At 33.2% G+C, this 19,715-nt stretch overlaps 1 protein-coding gene and 1 long non-coding RNA gene across 2 annotated transcripts in view; one reads left to right on the top strand and one right to left on the bottom strand.

Moving 5' to 3' along the window:
- The window catches only part of LOC112905605 (short-chain dehydrogenase/reductase family 16C member 6-like), a 35,475-nt gene extending 33,613 nt beyond the window's left edge, over positions 1 to 1,862 (bottom strand). The window contains exon 1 of the mRNA XM_025978318.1: positions 1,710 to 1,862. Coding sequence (XP_025834103.1) covers positions 1,710 to 1,814 — 105 coding nt within the window. The 5' untranslated portion in view covers positions 1,815 to 1,862. The remainder of the gene's footprint in view (positions 1 to 1,709) is intronic.
- Positions 1 to 19,715, top strand: part of LOC112905606 — a 109,766-nt gene that overhangs the window by 44,030 nt on the left and 46,021 nt on the right. The window contains exon 2 of the long non-coding RNA XR_003231909.1: positions 13,826 to 13,866. This is a non-coding gene — a long non-coding RNA (uncharacterized LOC112905606). The remainder of the gene's footprint in view (positions 1 to 13,825; positions 13,867 to 19,715) is intronic.

Genomic DNA, 19,715 nt, shown 5'->3' with positions numbered 1-19,715 from the left:
TTTTCCATTTTTACGAAAACCACAGAGGCGTCTTGTTCAGCGTGCTGTCAAACCTACACTAGCAAGGAGATCGGGCTGAAACTATAGCTACAAGCTATCCAAGGATGGTACTATAGAATGTCACCTCAAGGTAGGCCTAGTGGCGTCATCTCTTGGTTAGGCCGGAAACTTATCAATCCACCCTCGTACTAGTTTCTAAACCTTATTCAAATGTGAGATGTGAAAAATAATAATTGTTACGACGTAAACAAAGGCCACATTCCTATAAGCAGAAGAGAGAGAGCGCGACCACGGAATCATTCACTTCACCGCGGGGGGTGAGACCGCCGCAAACTTTTTATGGGGTTTTACTCAGGTGACCACCCTCTTCCGATACCCCTAATACCAACCCCTTCGGGGGTGGGGGGTCATCATCTAACCCCCATTGTTATGGTACAGTGGTGGGGGAGACCTCTTCTTTCGATTGCACCCACCCTATCTAGGCCATCATTTAGATCTTATATTACCGCATATTTTAATTTATTTGTACAACTGCATCTTTTGTAACCTTCGTCAGTAGATACCTACTGAGTCTTTATGTTTGAATGTTAGCTTCATAATCATAATCAACAGCAAAGAATTTCTCTCCGAGTGAGCACCTATTTGCAATGTCACCTTCTGTACAAATTTTAAATATGGCTTCCTTTTCTTCCATTACTAACTATTCCAATAAGATGTCATTGTTTATTTTTACACAGAGAACACTAAATATTATTACTTATACGTATTTATACTTTTTTAGCCGCAGAACTAACAGTTATCAATAATTACTATACGATTAGTTTCAAACTCTGTTTTAGATAGTTTAAATTGTAACAAAACTAAATACCTTACGCCTTTTTTATTAAAACTACCCTGAAATGTCAATCATACATTAAATCCCAACCTAAAGCCGTGGTTCCTAGAATTTTCCTGTCCCAAACGTTTTGCCGTTCTTTGCCGATCTTCAGTAAGAAGTTAGCTGAAGATGAATTAAGATCGATAATAGGTTGAAACTGGAAAATGGTTACCATCGAAGTCCAACCTAACCATAACCGTTTTATCAATATGACACTAAAAGTAACAATTTCTTTTTAATCCACCCAATTATACTTCAAATTCGAACCTAAAGCCGTCGTTCTGGTCATGAAAGCTTAAATATTGCAAAATTTAAAGGTACCTACCTACAATATTTTATAATGTTTCATCATCTTAAATTATGACGTAAAGTAAAATTTTCTTTGTCACATTACGACGAAGTTATATTGTCGCTTAGGAAGCATTTTTACAGTCCTTCGGTTAATTCAATGGCAATCTAAGCATAAGGAAATTTAAACATAACTAATTATCATTGGCCTGACAATTTTTATTGTTTTTTTTTTCAAATGATACTGAAAAACCCACGCAATTAGTATACTACTAAGAACAAGTAGATACAATGTTTGCAAAAGCAATAAACATATGTATAGTTGTTTTTTATGCGTATATTAATCAGGGTTAATAAAATTGCGTCAGAAATTTCGACGTGTTATGTTTGCTGATACCTATCGGCCAATCAATATTCCCAACGTTTTCAGCACGAGCCAGTATGTCAAGTGCACACACACAGAAGACACGTTGAAAATTGTAATGATTTTTTATTGACGCGGACGCAGTAAGCATGCCGATTCGATTGATTTGCTAAGCATTACCTGTCCGGCTTCTTTGTTAGTCTTTTCGGCCATTCTGTACACGTCCTCCCTGTCAGCAAGGTCGCACACGAAAGCATACGCTCGTCCACCATCCTTTTCCACCATCTTCACCGTTTCTTTGATTCCTGCAATTAAGAAAGGACTACTAAATCTTGCAAACAGACACTATAATAACAGCCTAAATTAATTAATTATTAAATAATTTACTTACCGATTGATAAAACTTAAAATAAGATCAGGTATGTTGATTAATTAAAAAATCGATTAGTGGAAAAGTAGATGATCAACAAATTTCTCTAGTACAACAAATTATTGTTTTCTTGATTCCTGCGATTAAGACTAAATTAATAATTAAACAATTCATTTAGCGATTGATGATTAAAATAAGGTTGGAGACATATTAGAGGCAGAAAAAGGAGTTAGGAGGGGTAGAGGTAGACCTACGTTAGATTACTGTTCTCAAATGTAGGGTTGTTCGGAAAGTCATTTCGTTTTTTTTTGTGGAAATGAAAGACAGTTTTCGTATAATAAACAAATACTTTATTAAATTATATATTGACCGTTCTGGTCCAACACCTTTTGCCATCTTTCTGGTAGTAGCATAATTCCACGCTCATAAAATTTTTGGACTTTGCTGGCAAAAAACTGATCGAGGAGGTTTTTGACCTCCTCATTTGAGGTGAAGGTTTTACCGTCTAAAAAATTTTGGAGTGACCGGAACAAATAATAATCCGATGGTGCCAGGTCTGGAGAATATGGTGGGTGTAGCATTGTATCCCATTCAAGCTGTAAAAGCTTTTGGCGAGTGACCAAACTTGTGTGAGGTCTCGCGTTGTCTTGGTGAAACACTACACCTTTCCTGTTGATTAGTTCTGACCTTTTCTGTTGAAGTGCATCATTCAGTTTGTCCAGCTGATGACAGTAGACTTCCGAATTAATCGTTGTGTTATCCGGTAAAAGCTCAAAAAAAACGATTCCTTTAAAATCCCACCAAACAGACAGCATCACCCTTTTTTTGGTGAATATCGGCTTTGGAAATGGTTTGAGCCGGTTCATCTTTTTTGCTCCATGACCTCTTGCGTTTGACGTTGTTGTATACAACCCATTTTTCGTCCCCAGTGATGATGCGCTTCAAAAACGGATCATTTTCGTGACGTTTGAGAAGCGAATCGCAGACGTCAATGCGGCGACACAGATTTCTCTCTGTGAGAACATGGGGAACCCATACATCGAGCTTCGAGGATAATCCCAGGCCTTTCAAGTGGTCATAAACTGTTGAATTTGATAAATTTAACCTCAATCCGATCTCACGTGTTGTTATTCGCCGGTTCACATCAACTAATGCCTTTATCGCGTCTTTATCAGCTTCAACCGGCCTTCCCGAACGTGGTGCATCTTCGACATCAAAATTGCCGGATCGAAATTTAGCGAACCAGTTCTGGCACTGGCGTACTGTCAACACACCTTCTCCATACACATCAGTCAATTTCTTTCTGGCTTGAACAGCATTTTTACCCTTTCTGTAGTAAAACAGTAAGATATGTCGAAAATGCTGCTTATCGCTCTCCATATTTAAAAGGGCACCAACCAAAAACTACTGCGTAGAATTAATTGGAATTTTTCACACACAAGCCTTGCTATATGAGCTCTCAAAGCATATAAAAATTATACGGCTTAAATGTGAAGTTGGGTGCAAAAGAATACAATTAAATCTTCTGTCGGGAAAAAACGAAATGACTTTCCGAACAACCCTATAGTTAAGGATGTGGGTTGTTCTAGTTTTAGGGAAATGCGAAGTTTAGGTCAGGATAGGAGAGAGCGGAGGTACGTGTCCAACCAGTCTTAGGACTGACAACCTTATGATGACGATGTCGGTTAAAAAATCAATGAGTTGCAAAGTAAATAATCAACGAATTTCCCAAGCAAATAACTGTTACATTGATTCCTGCAATTAAGAATGAAGTAAGAAATCTTGCAAAAACACAGTATAGTAAATCTGATAGATAGCTACCTAATTTATTGTAAGGATAGGTAAGTTGACTGAAAAATCATTAATTTAAAAAGAGATGAATGAATTTCCTCAATAAACGATGTTGTTCAAAATGTTACTGATCAATCGTTTTTATGACTTAGACAACGTAAATTAAGTTAAAACTCAAACGAGAATTTGATGACGCTAATATTGGATTGCTAATTTTAGTAATCATTAATAACTAAAAACTCTAATATATAAGTGTCTGTTTTTTAATATCGAAATAACTGTCTTTTTTTAAGTAGCGAAGAAATTAGATTGCCAGGATTATATGGTATAAGTAAGCACCAGAAAAATACAACCTTATTTCGGACGAATGCAGAATATTGGTTTAGTTTTACGCTTGCACCATACAAACCTGCATAGAGGACTTAAAAATCAAAATATTTTTTTTCAGATTATCGTTTGCTACTAACAGGTTAGATTCTAAAGCCTGTTCAAATGACTCCTTTTGGACATATCCTCCAGGGGTCACACGTGGTGCGTGACGTTACACTTTTCGGTTTTATTCTCAACTTAATTCCCTACTTCAAAAAAAATAATAAAATAATTCGAAGTGGTCTGTATTCTGTCGAAACTGCCAGACACGGATCGCGATTTCGATCTTTTTGGATCTCATCAGCCCGTCGCAAACAGCTCCGACAGAACACAGACCAACTTTTACCTGCTGTCTCAATAGCGTGTTTTAGAAAATACCACAAATGGCGCGGTAAACGCCATCTGTAGTATGATGCTACATTTTAGGATTGCATATGCTCCAACAAGGCCCATTTGAATATACGGATATCTAACTTGCTGAAGCGAATCCCGGCGTAGCTAACCACTACGTCATAGGCACGTTACCATAATCGAATAAAATAACTGTCTTTTTTTAAGCTCATATAGTCGAGCTTCTTTAACTTGAACTTCTATAACACGAAATCTCCAATTTTTTATGCTATTTTAAGACATAGAAAGTGAAAAAGTGGATGAAAATGGATAAAAACTGTAGTCATTTATAAAAACAATGGATTAATATTATCCTAAAAGTCGCTAATCCAGTTACCATATAATTAATATACTGTCTGATTGTTGGTTACTGAACAAATGGTTTATTGATGTTGATTAAATAATTGGGATAAAAGCACCGAAACAAGAGTTAAATGTGAATATATAGTGCTGATGGTTAAAAAATTAGTCATGCACATAATTTGAATTCGTAGACAAATTAATAGACGAGACACATTGTCATCATGAGGAATCATTATTTTTAATGGTATACCCGTATTGTTTAGGCATAGAGTAAATATGATAGTATATAGGCATTGTCTCATTTCGTATTCCAAATTATGATCGTTTTGGTGAACTTAAATGGTATAATGATGATAATCCAAGGCTACACGCGTAGAAATTACGATTGGCAGGATTATATGGTATAAGCAAGCACGTACAAATTTTATGGGGAAGAATCTGAATGTTTTTTTTATTCTATTATGCAAATGGCAAAACAGAAAATGCTACTGAATAAGATATGCTTTCATTATCATAAAGTCGTCAGTCCCAAGACTGGTTGGACACGCACCTCCTCTCTTTTCCATCCTTCCTTAAAACTAGAACAGCCCACATTTTTAACTATTTACGAACAAGTCTACCTTTATTCCTCTGAACTCCTGTTTCTGCCTCTAATATGTCTCTAACTAGACCTTCATGCCTGAGAAGGTATTCTACCAACCTATCTCGCATATTTAGAGTCCTCTGTTCTGCTATTCTTTCTAATACCTCTTCATTTCTAATGTTCTCAATCCACGGCATCCTCATCATTTACTCCTCCTTGCCAGATGCTAATACTGCTATATCTGCAAATCTAAGCGTACTAATCTTTTGCCTCCTATCTATCCCTGTAAATGTACTAACTTTAATGATGTTGATCGCATCTTCGATGTGTAGATTAAAATAGATGCTTTATATTTTTTTATTAATATTTTCAGTAGTCGGTCATATAAAAAGATAATGTTTCGCGACTAGACTTTTATATTTCGATTTTTTAAGTAGGACTTCACAAAACTGTTAAACTAATGAAAAAGTGATATCCAAATTTTTGCCTATATTATAGACACGAGGATCACATTGGGGAATTCCTTAAAAAGTCGCGTTGTAGGATGAAAGGGTATTCTCCAAAAAATATTATATTAATTAAATACAAACATTCTCTTACGCGAATTTTAAAATTCGGAATGCCGAAAAAATGACTCACTGGAAAAAGCGAGCTGGAAAAATAACGGATATGATCGGAAGTAAGAACCTTGCAAAGATGAATTCGCCACGTTCAGCTTAGATACTTTTAGTATTACCACTTGTACTATGAAGAATATTCTCTTTTTTAACTTATTTTTCATGATTTCTGGAAATATAAGCGTGTTATTACTTCATTGCCTGCTGCTTACGTCAAACGTTTATTTATATGTATAAGTGCATATAAATGTTTGTTTTCTCTATTGCATTGCCTTAATTGCTCTTAAAAAACACAAGTTCAGCAATACTTATTCAATTTATGCAACGATTAATTTTTTTTTGTCTCTAAATTACACCTTCATGGTCAACTGGAAATTTATTCTAAAACGGTGTCATTTACGGAATTGAACTTCGCCGAAAGATGTTATGATAATTTAATAATTTCAATGATAATTAACTGATTTGTGTTTATAAAATGAAAAATGAATTTTCTTACTTTAAGAATTACTGGAGTTAACGTTATATTCCAGTTAGATTTATAAGTTAACTTANTTCTCCATATTTGGTCAATAATCCATCCGATTTAAATCGTTAATTCGTATATCTAATCCTTTTACAATCCCTTCTTCACGGAAACCTACATTCAAAATTTCCTCATTTTTTGTTTTCGTTGTAGGTAAATGTCATTATTTGTACCCTTGAGCATCAATTTTTGGTTTGTACGTATTTTCGTCATTGAAAAATTTTATTAGCCCAACATGAGTTCATAATCATAATGCAGAAAAGGTGAATTAAAAAATGAAACCAAGATTACCCAACCAAATATGGTAAATAGTTGCAGAAGGAGACGTGAATCCTGTTCCATGTTTGGGTGATTTTAATTTACTTTTATATGTTTACCTACCCAGATCTTGTTTTAATTCCCATTTGACGTAGTCGGGGTTTTTTGATTTTTTTTTATTTTAAATCTTACGGTCGCGTGGAGGGGGTAGATGGTATATAGCGCGGTAAGAAGCGGCTATTCTAAAACGGTGTCATTTACGGAATTGAACTTCGCCGAAAGATGTTATGATAATTTAATAATTTCAATGATAATTAACTGATTTGTGTTTATAAAATGAAAAATGAATTTTCTTACTTTAAGAATTACTGGAGTTAACGTTATATTCCAGTTAGATTTATAAGTTAACTTAAAATCAAACAAATTAACTGAGGATTTCGTACTACTACTAGATAAAGAATTAATTTTTCATCTATGGGAGCCTCCTTTGTATTGAGCACGAAAAGGACTCGTCGAAATTAGAAATAAAGTTGCAGAATCAACAACTCTAAACCAGAATCTGAATAAAATTTTTCCACAAAAAAATGAAATCAAAGGTTATGGACAATTGAATATAATGATTGTGATTAATGGTTAGTTAGCAAGAAGTGGTTTTGATGTTGTACTTTTCTTAATTTGTTTGTTATTTACTAATTTTTGAAGTGAACGACGACGGGGTATTTCTGTCATGAAATAGTGTTACGGTCGCGTGGAGGGGGTAGATGGTATATAGCGCGGTAAGAAGCGGCAGCGGCAGAGGGAGAGAAAGGCTGGCGGCGCCGGAGAGAGGGAAACGGCTGTATTAGATGAATACATCGCGCAGCCGCGAGGAGAGCGGGGAGTCTGCTACAGTCCCGGCGGCGTGTGCTGTGCTCAGCTGTTGTTTTCTTACCTCTGCTCTCCACGCAGCTGGGCATCATTGCTTATTTTTGCGGTCTGTGTGAAAACCAGATCATAATTTGCAGTAAACCTGTGAAAACGAAGTGTGGGGGACACATAGTAGAAGTGAAACTTCAACGGACAAGTGGAAAAACGAATCGCAACAAAATTTTTCTTGAAGTTTTACGGGCAGGTTTTCAAATTGGACAAGTACATTAACAATCTGCCCGTAAAACTTTAAGTAAAAATTTTGTTGCGATTCGTTTTTCCACTTGTCCGTTGAAGTTTTACTGCTACTATGTGTCGCAGCACACATTTCGTTTTTTTTTTTACGAATGTACTTCGCATCATAAGGTTACGGTAGGAGATGACAACATTCACTGAATTTTCTGAAATAAGCTACACTCCCTAGTAAGTTGTACACCTAAAGTCATGGACGTTTTCCCGGGTCTTTATCAAAAGCCCTTAACGGTTCTCATATCAATAGTCATTTTTTAACTTGTTATCTATTTTTAATAGTTCTTGAGGCCTACAGGGATAGAAAAACATTGAAATTGCACAGGGTGGCAAGCGTTTTAGCGAAATAAGAAAAGAGATTTCTCAGGTCAAAAATCGTTAGATTCAGAGCAGCAGTTGTAGTAGGAATAGAAGAGTTAGTTAGAGTCTTGAAATTATTAGAGGTAGGCTGTGGTAGCAGGTGGACCAGAGTTTAGATTTAGAGACCAATGGTGGGCAGTGATAATAGGTACAGATTACAGACCCTGGTGAATTTAATCAAGAATTACTCATTTTTTAATTTTTCATAACTTTCTTTCGAATTACTAAGGGTGGAAAATTAGAGGAAGACCGTAACTATGTATTTTTAAATTATTTTCTGTTTCTAGGACATTAGCCTCATCTCGTAAATATTCTAATTCTGGTAATGCTACAAAAATTTATTGATTATTGATTTCTATCACAGACTGGCTAAAACAAATTAAAACAAAATCTGATACTAATAAGCTATCTGATCGATGTTTATTTGACATTCAAATTGACCACATATTGTCCGACGGACGCTCAGACATTATTACCGCAATAGTCTTAAAAAGGACCTTTTACAATGTTCATTATCGTTAAAAACAGGCGATTGTTTGTTTCATACGACAATAAACACATGATCTGATGCTTTGAACTTGGTGATCGGTCAAAGAAAGTACAATTACCGGCGACGTTTCACTGTCACTTATATAATCTTCACTTTCTTTTTCACGGTCTCATTATGATCTATTATTTAAGTAGCCAGTATCGTCTGGTTTTACTTGTTAAGAAAATTGAGCAGTGTTTTGTCATGCTCATGACAATAGTAATTCTAGTTCATTATTAACAAGGGCGTACTGTTCACTGATTTCAGTAATTATTTCTACAGGCGTAATTACTGTACAGTATATAATACATTGTTCCTATTTATGTACAAAATGACGAGCGCGTTTTGTCTAATAAATGCGATAACCATATTTATGGAGTTTAAAGTATTTTTGTGAAATAAAGCAGAATTATTAGTTACTAGATCTTACTCGCGGCTTCACTCGCGTTCATGTTCTAAATACGTTTCAAAGATCGTCGACGACCACATAAACCTAGCTTTTCTATCCTTTTCTACCAAATTTCTTTTCTGGATAAAAGGTATCCTGTGTATTTTTTTGTACCCCCGATAATGTATGTACAAAATTTTATAATGATCAATTGAGAAGTTAAGGCGTGAAATCGACCACATAAAATTAATTTTTTCTATTCCTCGGGAACAATATTTTTTTTGCATTTATAATTTTATTTATAATAATTAGGATGAATCACGTCAAAATTACGTCAAAATTCGTTATTTATTCACAAACAGTTAGAATCGTAGCATGCCGTGCCTTGTAAGGAAAACAAAGAATACTCAATTAAGTCATCTTAAAAATTAACTAAAATTTTTGAATATATAAACAAATATGTTCGGAGCCCTCCTGCATAATTGTGGTAGGTAACAGGTATATTAATTAAAATAAAAATAAAAAATGCACGATTTTGGGCAGAAAAGAAGGGGTGTCCGCGTATCATTGCGTGTATGGTACTCTAGATATATCTACAGTCAAAATGTTCATAGGTCGTGTATGTTAAATTCGTGTGAATTTTCGTCATTATTTTTAATTTTATTCAATGATACGTCCGGCAAAAGCATTTTACTCCAAAGAAAACACAGTGGGAATGAGTTTTCTGTTGTTGGGAGCAATTTACGAAAGGTTAAATTTAATACACATTATTCCTATAGTGGTTAATATTAAATTTTAATTTGAAAATTCAAATCTGTGAAATTAAAAGTACGGTTTCTCATTGTTACTACTGTCATCTCTCGCAACTTAGTGCGTTAAGCCAAAGGTCCCGGGTTCTATTCCCGGCGAGGGTATGACAGCAGCAATAGAAATTTTTCTCATTAATTTGATTTAACTTATATAGTGGAAAAAAATTAGAATGGATTTTCAAATTTAATAGTTAAATTATAATGGTCAATAAATATTTAAATTAAAAAAAAAATTAAAAAATCATAATGCAGAAAAGGTGAATTAAAAAATGAAACCAAGATTACCCAACCAAATATGGTAAATAGTTGCAGAAGGAGACGTGAATCCTGTTCCATGTTTGGGTGATTTTAATTTACTTTTATATGTTTACCTACCCAGATCTTGTTTTAATTCCCATTTGACGTAGTCGGGGTTTTTTGATTTTTTTTTATTTTAAATCTTTAATGTTTATTTTATTTATAATTTCCATTTTTATTACTATACATATTTGCGGATGTTTGGACATTTAAATTTTTATTTGGAAATAAGTAGGTACATAATGATGATGTAACTCTTACGAGCATTGTCCTTTCATTATTATCGAGTCTGTGCTAAAAAAAACTTGCAACTGGAAAATCGTAACTAACTGATCTTGAGTTTTAACAGTAATCGGCATCCAAAATAAACATACAGTTCAAATAGTCAATAATTAACGAAATACACATCTACATACGCAGATACAAATACGCTTACAAGTTTCTAACCGATCGCTGACATTTAAACGTCATAAAATAGCGGATAATTCTATTAGCTATTTAAAAGAACAAATAAATATTTTTATTGAGTATATTAAATGTCTATTCTAAATGATAATTTTTAGTTGTATTCGGGTATATATTTGTATGTCTAAAATTTTGAAAAAAATATTTTTGGATTCTTTGTTTCCTATCAATTATGTTTTATGTGAATTTTTGAAGTGGCAGTTGATAATTTAGCTGTTTCGTATTTGCATAATCAAACAATTTCTATATTTGTTTTTGCCATTATCAAGCATCTCATTAAACTGGTGAAAATTACCTGGAGGATAATTAAATATTCTTTAAAATTACCTTCAGATAATAGGCAGGTCCATTATAATTAGGACCGTCATTATCAACTTTTTACAGTTTCTTTTACAATGCCAATCAATCATCTATGACGCTTATAATTCAATTTCAAGGTAAAAATTTACGTTTATATTTTTTACAGTTATATTTTTACAGTTATTTACCAGAAGGGGGAAATAGGGTTTTCTCACCAAAAGAAACGAAAGATATGTTTTTACTAAATTTAATTGTTTAAAAGTTTTCTAACTACATGTTTTTAATAGTATGTAACTATTTGTGAACAGTAATCTAATGTAGGTCTATCTCTACCACTCCTAACTTCCGTTTCGGCCTCTAATATGTCTCCGACTAGACCTTCATGCCTGAGAAGGTGTCCTACCAACCTATCTCGCCAAATTTTCATTAACTTCCGCAGAGTTCCCTGTTCACCTCTTCATTTCTAACCTTCTTTGTCCACGGTATCCTCATCATTCGCCTGTAGCACCACATTTCGAACGCTTCTAACTTTTTCTTTTCCCCCCTCACCCAACGTCCACGTTTCGCACCCGTACAGCGCCGTGCTCTCAATTTATTTCTACTCTTTTCGGCGATCGTGTCTTCCTTTAAATACTCTTTTGTTTCCGTGCGGGAACCTTCTCGAACCGTCCGGAAAAGTTTCTTTTTCTTTGAACTGTTTAATTGCTTTCCCAGAGTGCAGGTACGACACACACATTTACAAATACGGTGCACATGAAGAAAGGCGCCCGCGGCTAGTCTGCGAATCGATAAGCCGCTCACACACAGGTATGCCCGATCGCACACAAACACGTTCGTGCTCGCTACAATATTTACATCTCTATAACTGCCTGTTGCTGTTTATACAAACTAAGTATCACTCTTCTATATCTGTAACTCATCCCTACATTTTTAAGTATATTTAACATCTTGTCTCATTTAACATTGTCAAAAGCATTTTTTAAATCTACAAATCCTGTGTACTTATGCACTCTTTCCATTTTCTATCGTTTTCTCTATTGTTACCCGTAAAGCCTCCTGTGTTTCTCTATTCCTTCTTAAACCAAATTGATCTTGCCCCGATAGTTCTTCTTAGAAAAAGCCTCACTTGTTTTTTATAAATAAATATGCGCAATTGAATCCCGGAAATCATGAAGCTAATTATCATATTTAGTTGGACATTAATAGTATTATATTTTCTTTTATTATAGTATCCGTTGCGTGTATTTTAGTTGTTAAATCTGTAATAAAAACGCAATGTATACCCGAGATAATTTAGCATTTCTTGAAAGACAGCAGCAATTAGTATATAAATATTGCGGCACACGAAATGTTACATAATAATATAATAATGTAATGTATGTATTTAGTTGGCAAAATCGGTGTCTCCCAAGTCCGACACGTGAATAGCATAATAAGTCGTTACGTTAAATAAATAGCATTTGTTCTTTGAATAAAAGTTACGGTTTTCGTTTATACTTAAGCACATGCGAACCAGTAAAGATAATAGGCGAAAAACATGAAAACGTATAATGTGCGCAGGTACAAGCAAAACTTTTACGCTGATTATCCTGCAATATATCGCAGAAATTTCTTGTATATATACAAGTAAGTACTTTACGGATTTTTCGAAAGCTACTTCAAGGATTTCAACGAAATTCACAGAATAGAGGTGTTTTCCAATGAAAATTCCATTGAGAAAATCGAAAAAATTTTATGCAATTTGAATAGACAGAATGAGCTTTTAATGAAAATAAAAAAAGATGTTTAAACAACGTTTATTTAATCGTTAATATGCATAAAAAGTTTATATATGAAGATTAGCGGTGAAACAAAAGAGGAATGCTTCCAAACCAAGACTGGGATGCCACTTTGCCAAAGCAAAGAATGAAAAATTGCTCCCAATACCTCAGCTAGTAGCTCCTAGACTTATCTGTTTATATTGAGAGGTCAGAGTTCTCAAATCAAAAAACGCTTAAATAGAAGACAAAAGAAACACCTCTATAGATTACTCATGGGATTGCCGGTGACTACCGCAAAGTCCATCTGAAAATAAGGTCTTTATGGACCTTAAATAAGAAGGAAAGATCAATCCAAAAGAAGAAAATAGCTCAACATCTACAATTGTGGCTCCAAGTCTGGACCTATTCTGTAGGATGTTTTTAAAGTGGACAAGTTGTTCGCGTTAGATAACGATGAGATTGTAATCTTTATCCAGAACAATTATGGGAGCACGTTGTACAGATAACAAAAAGATCAATCCTTATTGAGCCTATAATTTTAGTTTTCCCTAACAGGGTCATTTATTCCACATTGTAAAAACCAAGAATGAAATATGTGCTATATTTTAAATTACAGAAAAGACATTGAAACCTATAACAGGTCAAAGAACTAACACTATTAATGCTTGATTCCAACAGGATTATGGTATCACAGATAGAGAGCATCGATAGTAGTTGTGGCTTTTTTATGATTTCCACCTTTTCATTGTTAGACAGTTATATCTTGACTTTTATGTTAAAACACAGCTGAATTATTCTCATTTCAAAGTCGCGTTTACATTATGTCCCACTTTGTTCCTACCCCGAAAATTATATATCTTAAGCGATATCAGCCAATGGCCTATTTATTTAATATATACCTACCTATATTGTAAATTATGACAAATATGTATTTAGAACGACTAATGTTTTAAGATAATTTTAGATTTTTTGTCTAACTTTTATAGCAAAGCTGCAATTTTTAGTTTTAATAATTGTTTCTTGTTTCAGATTTTGCAAGAAATTAACCCTTTGCGTTTCATCTGTAAGTGGTGAGTACTTATAATTTTTCACTGATATTTTGATTTTTCACTTTTATACGATAATTTTATGTAACAAGGGTTAGTTAAGGGAAACGAATGCCCTATCCCCCCTCTAACATCGGTTATTTCGAGTTGCTTTTTTATGCAACCAATGTGTCGACCAATTCTCCATATTTGGTCAATAATCCATCCGATTTAAATCGTTAATTCGTATATCTAATCCTTTTACAATCCCTTCTTCACGGAAACCTACATTCAAAATTTCCTCATTTTTTGTTTTCGTTGTAGGTAAATGTCATTATTTGTACCCACTCGTTAAAATCTTAGCTACACCCTTGAGCATCAATTTTTGGTTTGTACGTATTTTCGTCATTGAAAAATTTTATTAGCCCAACATGAGTTCATATATTTTGCTAAAATAATAGACGAAACATTACATTTCAATTTTTATTATTTCATGATTTTGAAATCCACTTATATCCTGAATTCCAAACATAGACGCGGGGGGAGGTCATTACCCCTACATGTACAAAACAGCTATTAGATGGATAATAAATTTGATAATTATTAATTAAACACAATGAAAAATTAGCGATTGAAAACCACGAAACGTGATATTTTGAGGTAGGTAGGAGATCCAAAAATGTTAAAAAAAACGACCTATTGTTCGTTTTTGTTGAGAGCAGGTCTTTAAAAAAGGGTAAAATCATTTTCCCAATAGGTCATAGAGGTAACAAGATGAACAGGTCTTTCTTTCATAATCGTAATAGATTTGACCGTGAAATACAGATGAAATGGGCGCAGGTTCTTTCTTATAACTGATGAATTTTTCTTTTATGAAAGCATGAAAGGAAAAAACCTGATGCTTATACTATTAAACGAGGCTCTGCATCGGACAGGTTGTTTTATCAATTTATTCACGATACTTATAACAGAGAACGAACAACTACCTACTACTACTACTGTGGCCTACTTACCCAGTTCGTTCTCAACAGTATTATGCATTTGCGGTGCATTATATAACGTCGTCTTGCAACTCGCTCGCTCGATTTAACCGAGCCGCAACACGTCACAGGTTGTGTATTTCGGTATTATTTTGTTACCTTTCACGGAATACCTTGCGGCTTACAGCTTTATATGTAGGTACTGAATGTATTTACAGTTCTATATATAATCTACGTCGGTTTTGTTTATGCATAAACGTCCAATGAATGTAATTTGTTTCGCTAAAAGCTAAATTGTTAAACCACGAAAAAAATCTGCTTGCTATTATGCAGACGTGAACTTTAAAGGTTGGCTGGTATTTAAAATATCGTAAATTTTCCGCATCAAGAGTATATTATACCTAGATATATACGTATTATTTTTAATGACAGAAATACGATTATCATTTGAATTAGGTTTTTATTTGAAAGACACAGTTACCTTATTTTTAAAATTTCGTATCTCAAGAGGAAAAAACAAACCCTTATAGAATCATTTCGTTCTACGTGTGTCTGTCTGTCAAGATCCTCTTTCTTAGGAACGCGTGGGGGTATCAAATTGGAATTAATATCAAATACTCAAATATAATCTAGGTCTACCTCTACTCCTCTTAAGTCCTGTTTCTGTTTCTAATATGTGTCTGACAAGGCCTTTTTATGTCAGGTTTGGATCAATAAATCTACTAATCCGTATACCTCCCACAAGAAAGAGGAAGACACCCTTATCTTTCTCGGCTAGTCACAGGTAACGAGCACTTTATAAAATTTGTGAATTTTTCTCTCTATTTAAACAGTTTGCAGAGTGTCTCACTTTTGTTACATATCAACGCAATTGTAATTTATTCAAGTTTCATAAAGCATTCGGTAATATAGTAATAAAAGAGAGAAAAACTTCACAAAATTTTTAAATAGAGAGAAAGATGCACAAAATTCATAAAATACCAGCAATGTTCATTACCTGCGACTAGCCTAGAGAGATAAGGGTATCTTTTTCTTCCTTCTGGTAGGTACACCAGTTAGTAGATTTATTGTTCCAGTAATAAATAATAAAGCAAATATTTGCAATTTTACCTTTTTTATCCAAAGCCGGTAAAATTAAACTGATGCGACTAGAGGTACCTAATAATTCACTTGCATTCAAAAGAACACTTGCTTCGAAAATCGCTGTTAACTGATAACATTAGGTTTTTATTCAAAACGTTTTCTCTTTATTGGTTAAAATTAAGTTTGATAAGTTAAAAGAAATATCCATTCTAGCATTAATTTTGAAATCAATATGTTTGATTGTCTAATCATTTGTGTTAGTGGCACATAATGCTGAAATATTACACTTAATTTGTTGTTGGATTAATGATTAGGCAAAGCTTTCGGATCAAAGATCATCATTATAAGGTCGTCAGTCTTAAGACTGGTTGGACCTGTACCTCCAATCTTTCCTATCTTCTGTTCTCCTTTTCTTTTTAATACCTCTAGCATTTCTAACCTTCTCTATCCACGGTATCCTTATCCTTTAACAATCCTTTTGGAATTTTTAAATTAACCGTTCGCGAGCATAGAAGTGACTTCTTTTTATTGAAGGCGACTCGACCCTGCGTTATCCTCTGCTTTATATCCCTACTACTCCTTCCTTCCTGACTTATCTGACTTCCTAGATACTTAAAATCGGCCATTTCTTCTAACTTTTCGTCTCCTACTTTTATATTCGCTCTTTCCCTATTTGTTCTTCCCTTGCATACTAGTAGTTTTGTTTTACTTTTATTTATTTTCTGACTATACTGTTTTTTCAATACCGCTTCCATTTTATTTAAAACTATCTCTAACTCCTCCTTGTTAGATGCTAATACTGCTATATCATCTGCAAATCTAAGCATACTAATCAAAGATAAATATGTTAAAAATGTACCAAAAAATACCTAATAACAAAAGAAACCTTTGTAACATTATATCATTTAAATGTCCTCAAAACCGCTGTTTATTTAAATTAAAAATAATAGAAGCAATTGTTTATAAAAAAAACGTTTAGATAATAATTGTAATTTTCTTACATAAACATCAAACAACAAACAATATAAAAATTATAGGACAAGAGTCAAGACTCGATCGATAAAACTATTTACATAACATACCATTTTATCTAGTACGTACATCATTTTTCTAAAGCAGGATTTTCAAACATTTTACCTATAAGGGGGCAAAAACTGATTAAGCGTATGCACACTGTTCGTATTTTTGGAGGAAATTAATAATACAGATAAATAGAAATGAATTGTTGTTGGCCTCATTTTGGCTTTGATTTTTATTATAACAATATTTTGAAAGCGAAAAAATTTAAATTTGAATTAAATTAATGATTTTCTATACATTAACAAGACTTTCATTTAATTATAGTTTTTAACTCAAAAACAAGAAATAAAATTAGTAGTAAGTACTTATACATGTGTGTACTATCGTTCATATTACATAATAGTATGTGCTAATCTAGTTCTACATTAAAACATTTCTATTTACACTTACTGTTTTATTTACTGTAGCAATATTTGTAGTTTTGAATACGTATAATTGTGATAAAATTTACAATGTCAATATTTTTGCATTTTAATAATGTTAATTTACGTAAGAAATTAAAAATAAATAAATTTTATAAAAGCGTCACTAAATGGAACCAAAACGTATTTTCAAATCGAAAGTACTGGACGAAGGTTCGATGTGGTCAAAATTTTTGGTCCATGATGATGTAGGTACTAGGTGTGCTAGAATATTTTGCAGGTCGATGTCTACAATTTCGTGTGAAGCTAATACGTATACTGTTACTATCATGGAAGTGTATCCTTTGAATATTTAGACCAAAGTTTCAGGGTAGATCTATATTAATGTAAGATCAGTTTTGTCTAAAAGAATTTACGTAGGTAAAAAAATTGGAAAAATTATCTGGAAAACAATTTGAGTCGACGACGCACAATGTAGTGAGCATGGAAACTAATACCCTCTAGCGACCGTCTTTAGACAAAATTGACCTTATTTAAATGTAAATCTATCCTGAAAGTTTGGTTAAAAAATATTGACTTTCACGGTACATGTAATGCTATAAAAAAAAACCTTTTTTACCTTTTACAAAAATAGCATGCATCGATTTTCAATATATTGTAGCACACCTACTACATCACACAATGCCAGTGAATAAACAAATAAAACTAATAGCAGACCAAGGCAAAATAATTTTTTCGGATTTCTGAATAAAATATGTTTTTCCTTCTTAGATTTTTCCAACTTTGTAAAATTTGTTTGGTTTTCATGCTTTATTTACAATATACTTTTCATTTTATATTATAGGTTTCATGTAAAAATAAATAATTTACCAATAGTGAAGAGCTCAGTAATTTCTTATTCAAATTCAATCATTTTAAGACAAAACTTAGTTTTTTATTTTTTTATTTCTTATTAAGAACTGGCATGGCGTAACCGACGAGTTGAATAGACAAGTTACCTGGAGCCATGTGACGTCAGGGGTCGCTTAAAATATGCTTTAGTAGTTTTCAGCTTAGAAAAATTTAGTGAAATTAGTTTGTTCGACAAAAGATTTCCGGTGCTCCGTTTCCAATACATTAAGCAAATATTCATAATCTTGATGCCATTCGGTTTTCTTTTCATTTATGTTTAAGAGATAAAGCGCCCAACAAGCTCATATTAGTTACATCATGTTAAGTCATCGGCCATCGATTGAACCACTTCAAACTGTAGGTCTGCTACAACTTCTTACAGTGTCTTACCCTTTAATTATTAATTAGAAGAAAAACACAAGAAAGCAAGTGAATTCGAAAGAATACATTCGTCAATTTAAATGTATTGTTTAACGAAAAAGTTTTTCCATTTTTATTAATTGACTTGTTTGTTTAATATCATTCAAACTATTCTCGTAGTGACCCTAAAGTTCTTTTTAAATATATGCCTTGTTACTTTTAAACTTTCGTCGAAACCTCTCTATAATTTTTTTGAGTATCGTCTCTTTATTTCTTACTACACCGTTACAATTAATGAGGTCTGGCTAATTGGTCAACCCCATGATTTTTTTATTATTGTAATTGTTTGATCGTCGTTTGTTTGTATTTTTTCATTAGTAACAATCGTTTGTTTGCCTCTTGTGTATTTATAAAAAATTAAAAAACAAATCTTCATTCCCAATCTGCCCCAGCCCCCTTAGCAGGTAAACGTTTTTTGCTTTTAATTATTCAACTGACATTTAGTAATGTTTGTGCGATTAAAATGTACGTTTCTTTTTATTATCAATAATGTATAATTAGTATTTTCTTAATAAACTGTGTTGTTCAGCGTATTTTAACTCTATGGCAGTATCACAAAACGCATGCGCAGATGGTAAGCCTATTCATTTCAGATTCTATTTTCTACTAAAATTCCATTCAAAATTCTCATTTGTATTGTTTCATTACATTCTATAATAATAAATAATCTACAGTGAAACTCGTTTATTATGACTCCGCCTATATTGACCAACCGCTTAATATGAAGTAATTGCAATGATAAGTTTGGTTTTCATTTTGAATTCTCTATAGGAAAGTTTGGATATAATGACTCCGTTTAAAGTGACATACCGTTTATTATGATTGATTCTCAAGAAATCATATCCGGCTATAGTGACCCGAATGATTAATAATAACATTTTTTATCATTTTTCTGACCCTTCTTGTGTACATTGATATTACAAGTCATCGTTGTTTTTCGTTTTCTGTTAATAAATATATACAATTTGTAGTTTTTCTGTCTATTAAACTAAATAACTAACCAAAATAGAAAGTTGTTTATTTTCTTTGAAAGCAAAGTATGGCGCCCGCTTAGTATGACATGTTTGTCATATCCCTT

Source organism: Agrilus planipennis, unplaced genomic scaffold (genome assembly GCF_000699045.2).
Source record: "Agrilus planipennis isolate EAB-ADULT unplaced genomic scaffold, Apla_2.0 scaffold224, whole genome shotgun sequence".
NCBI lineage: Eukaryota > Metazoa > Arthropoda > Insecta > Coleoptera > Buprestidae > Agrilus > Agrilus planipennis.
The sequence above is the reverse complement of the archived record's forward strand: the minus strand, read 5'-3'. Positions and strand labels throughout refer to the sequence as shown.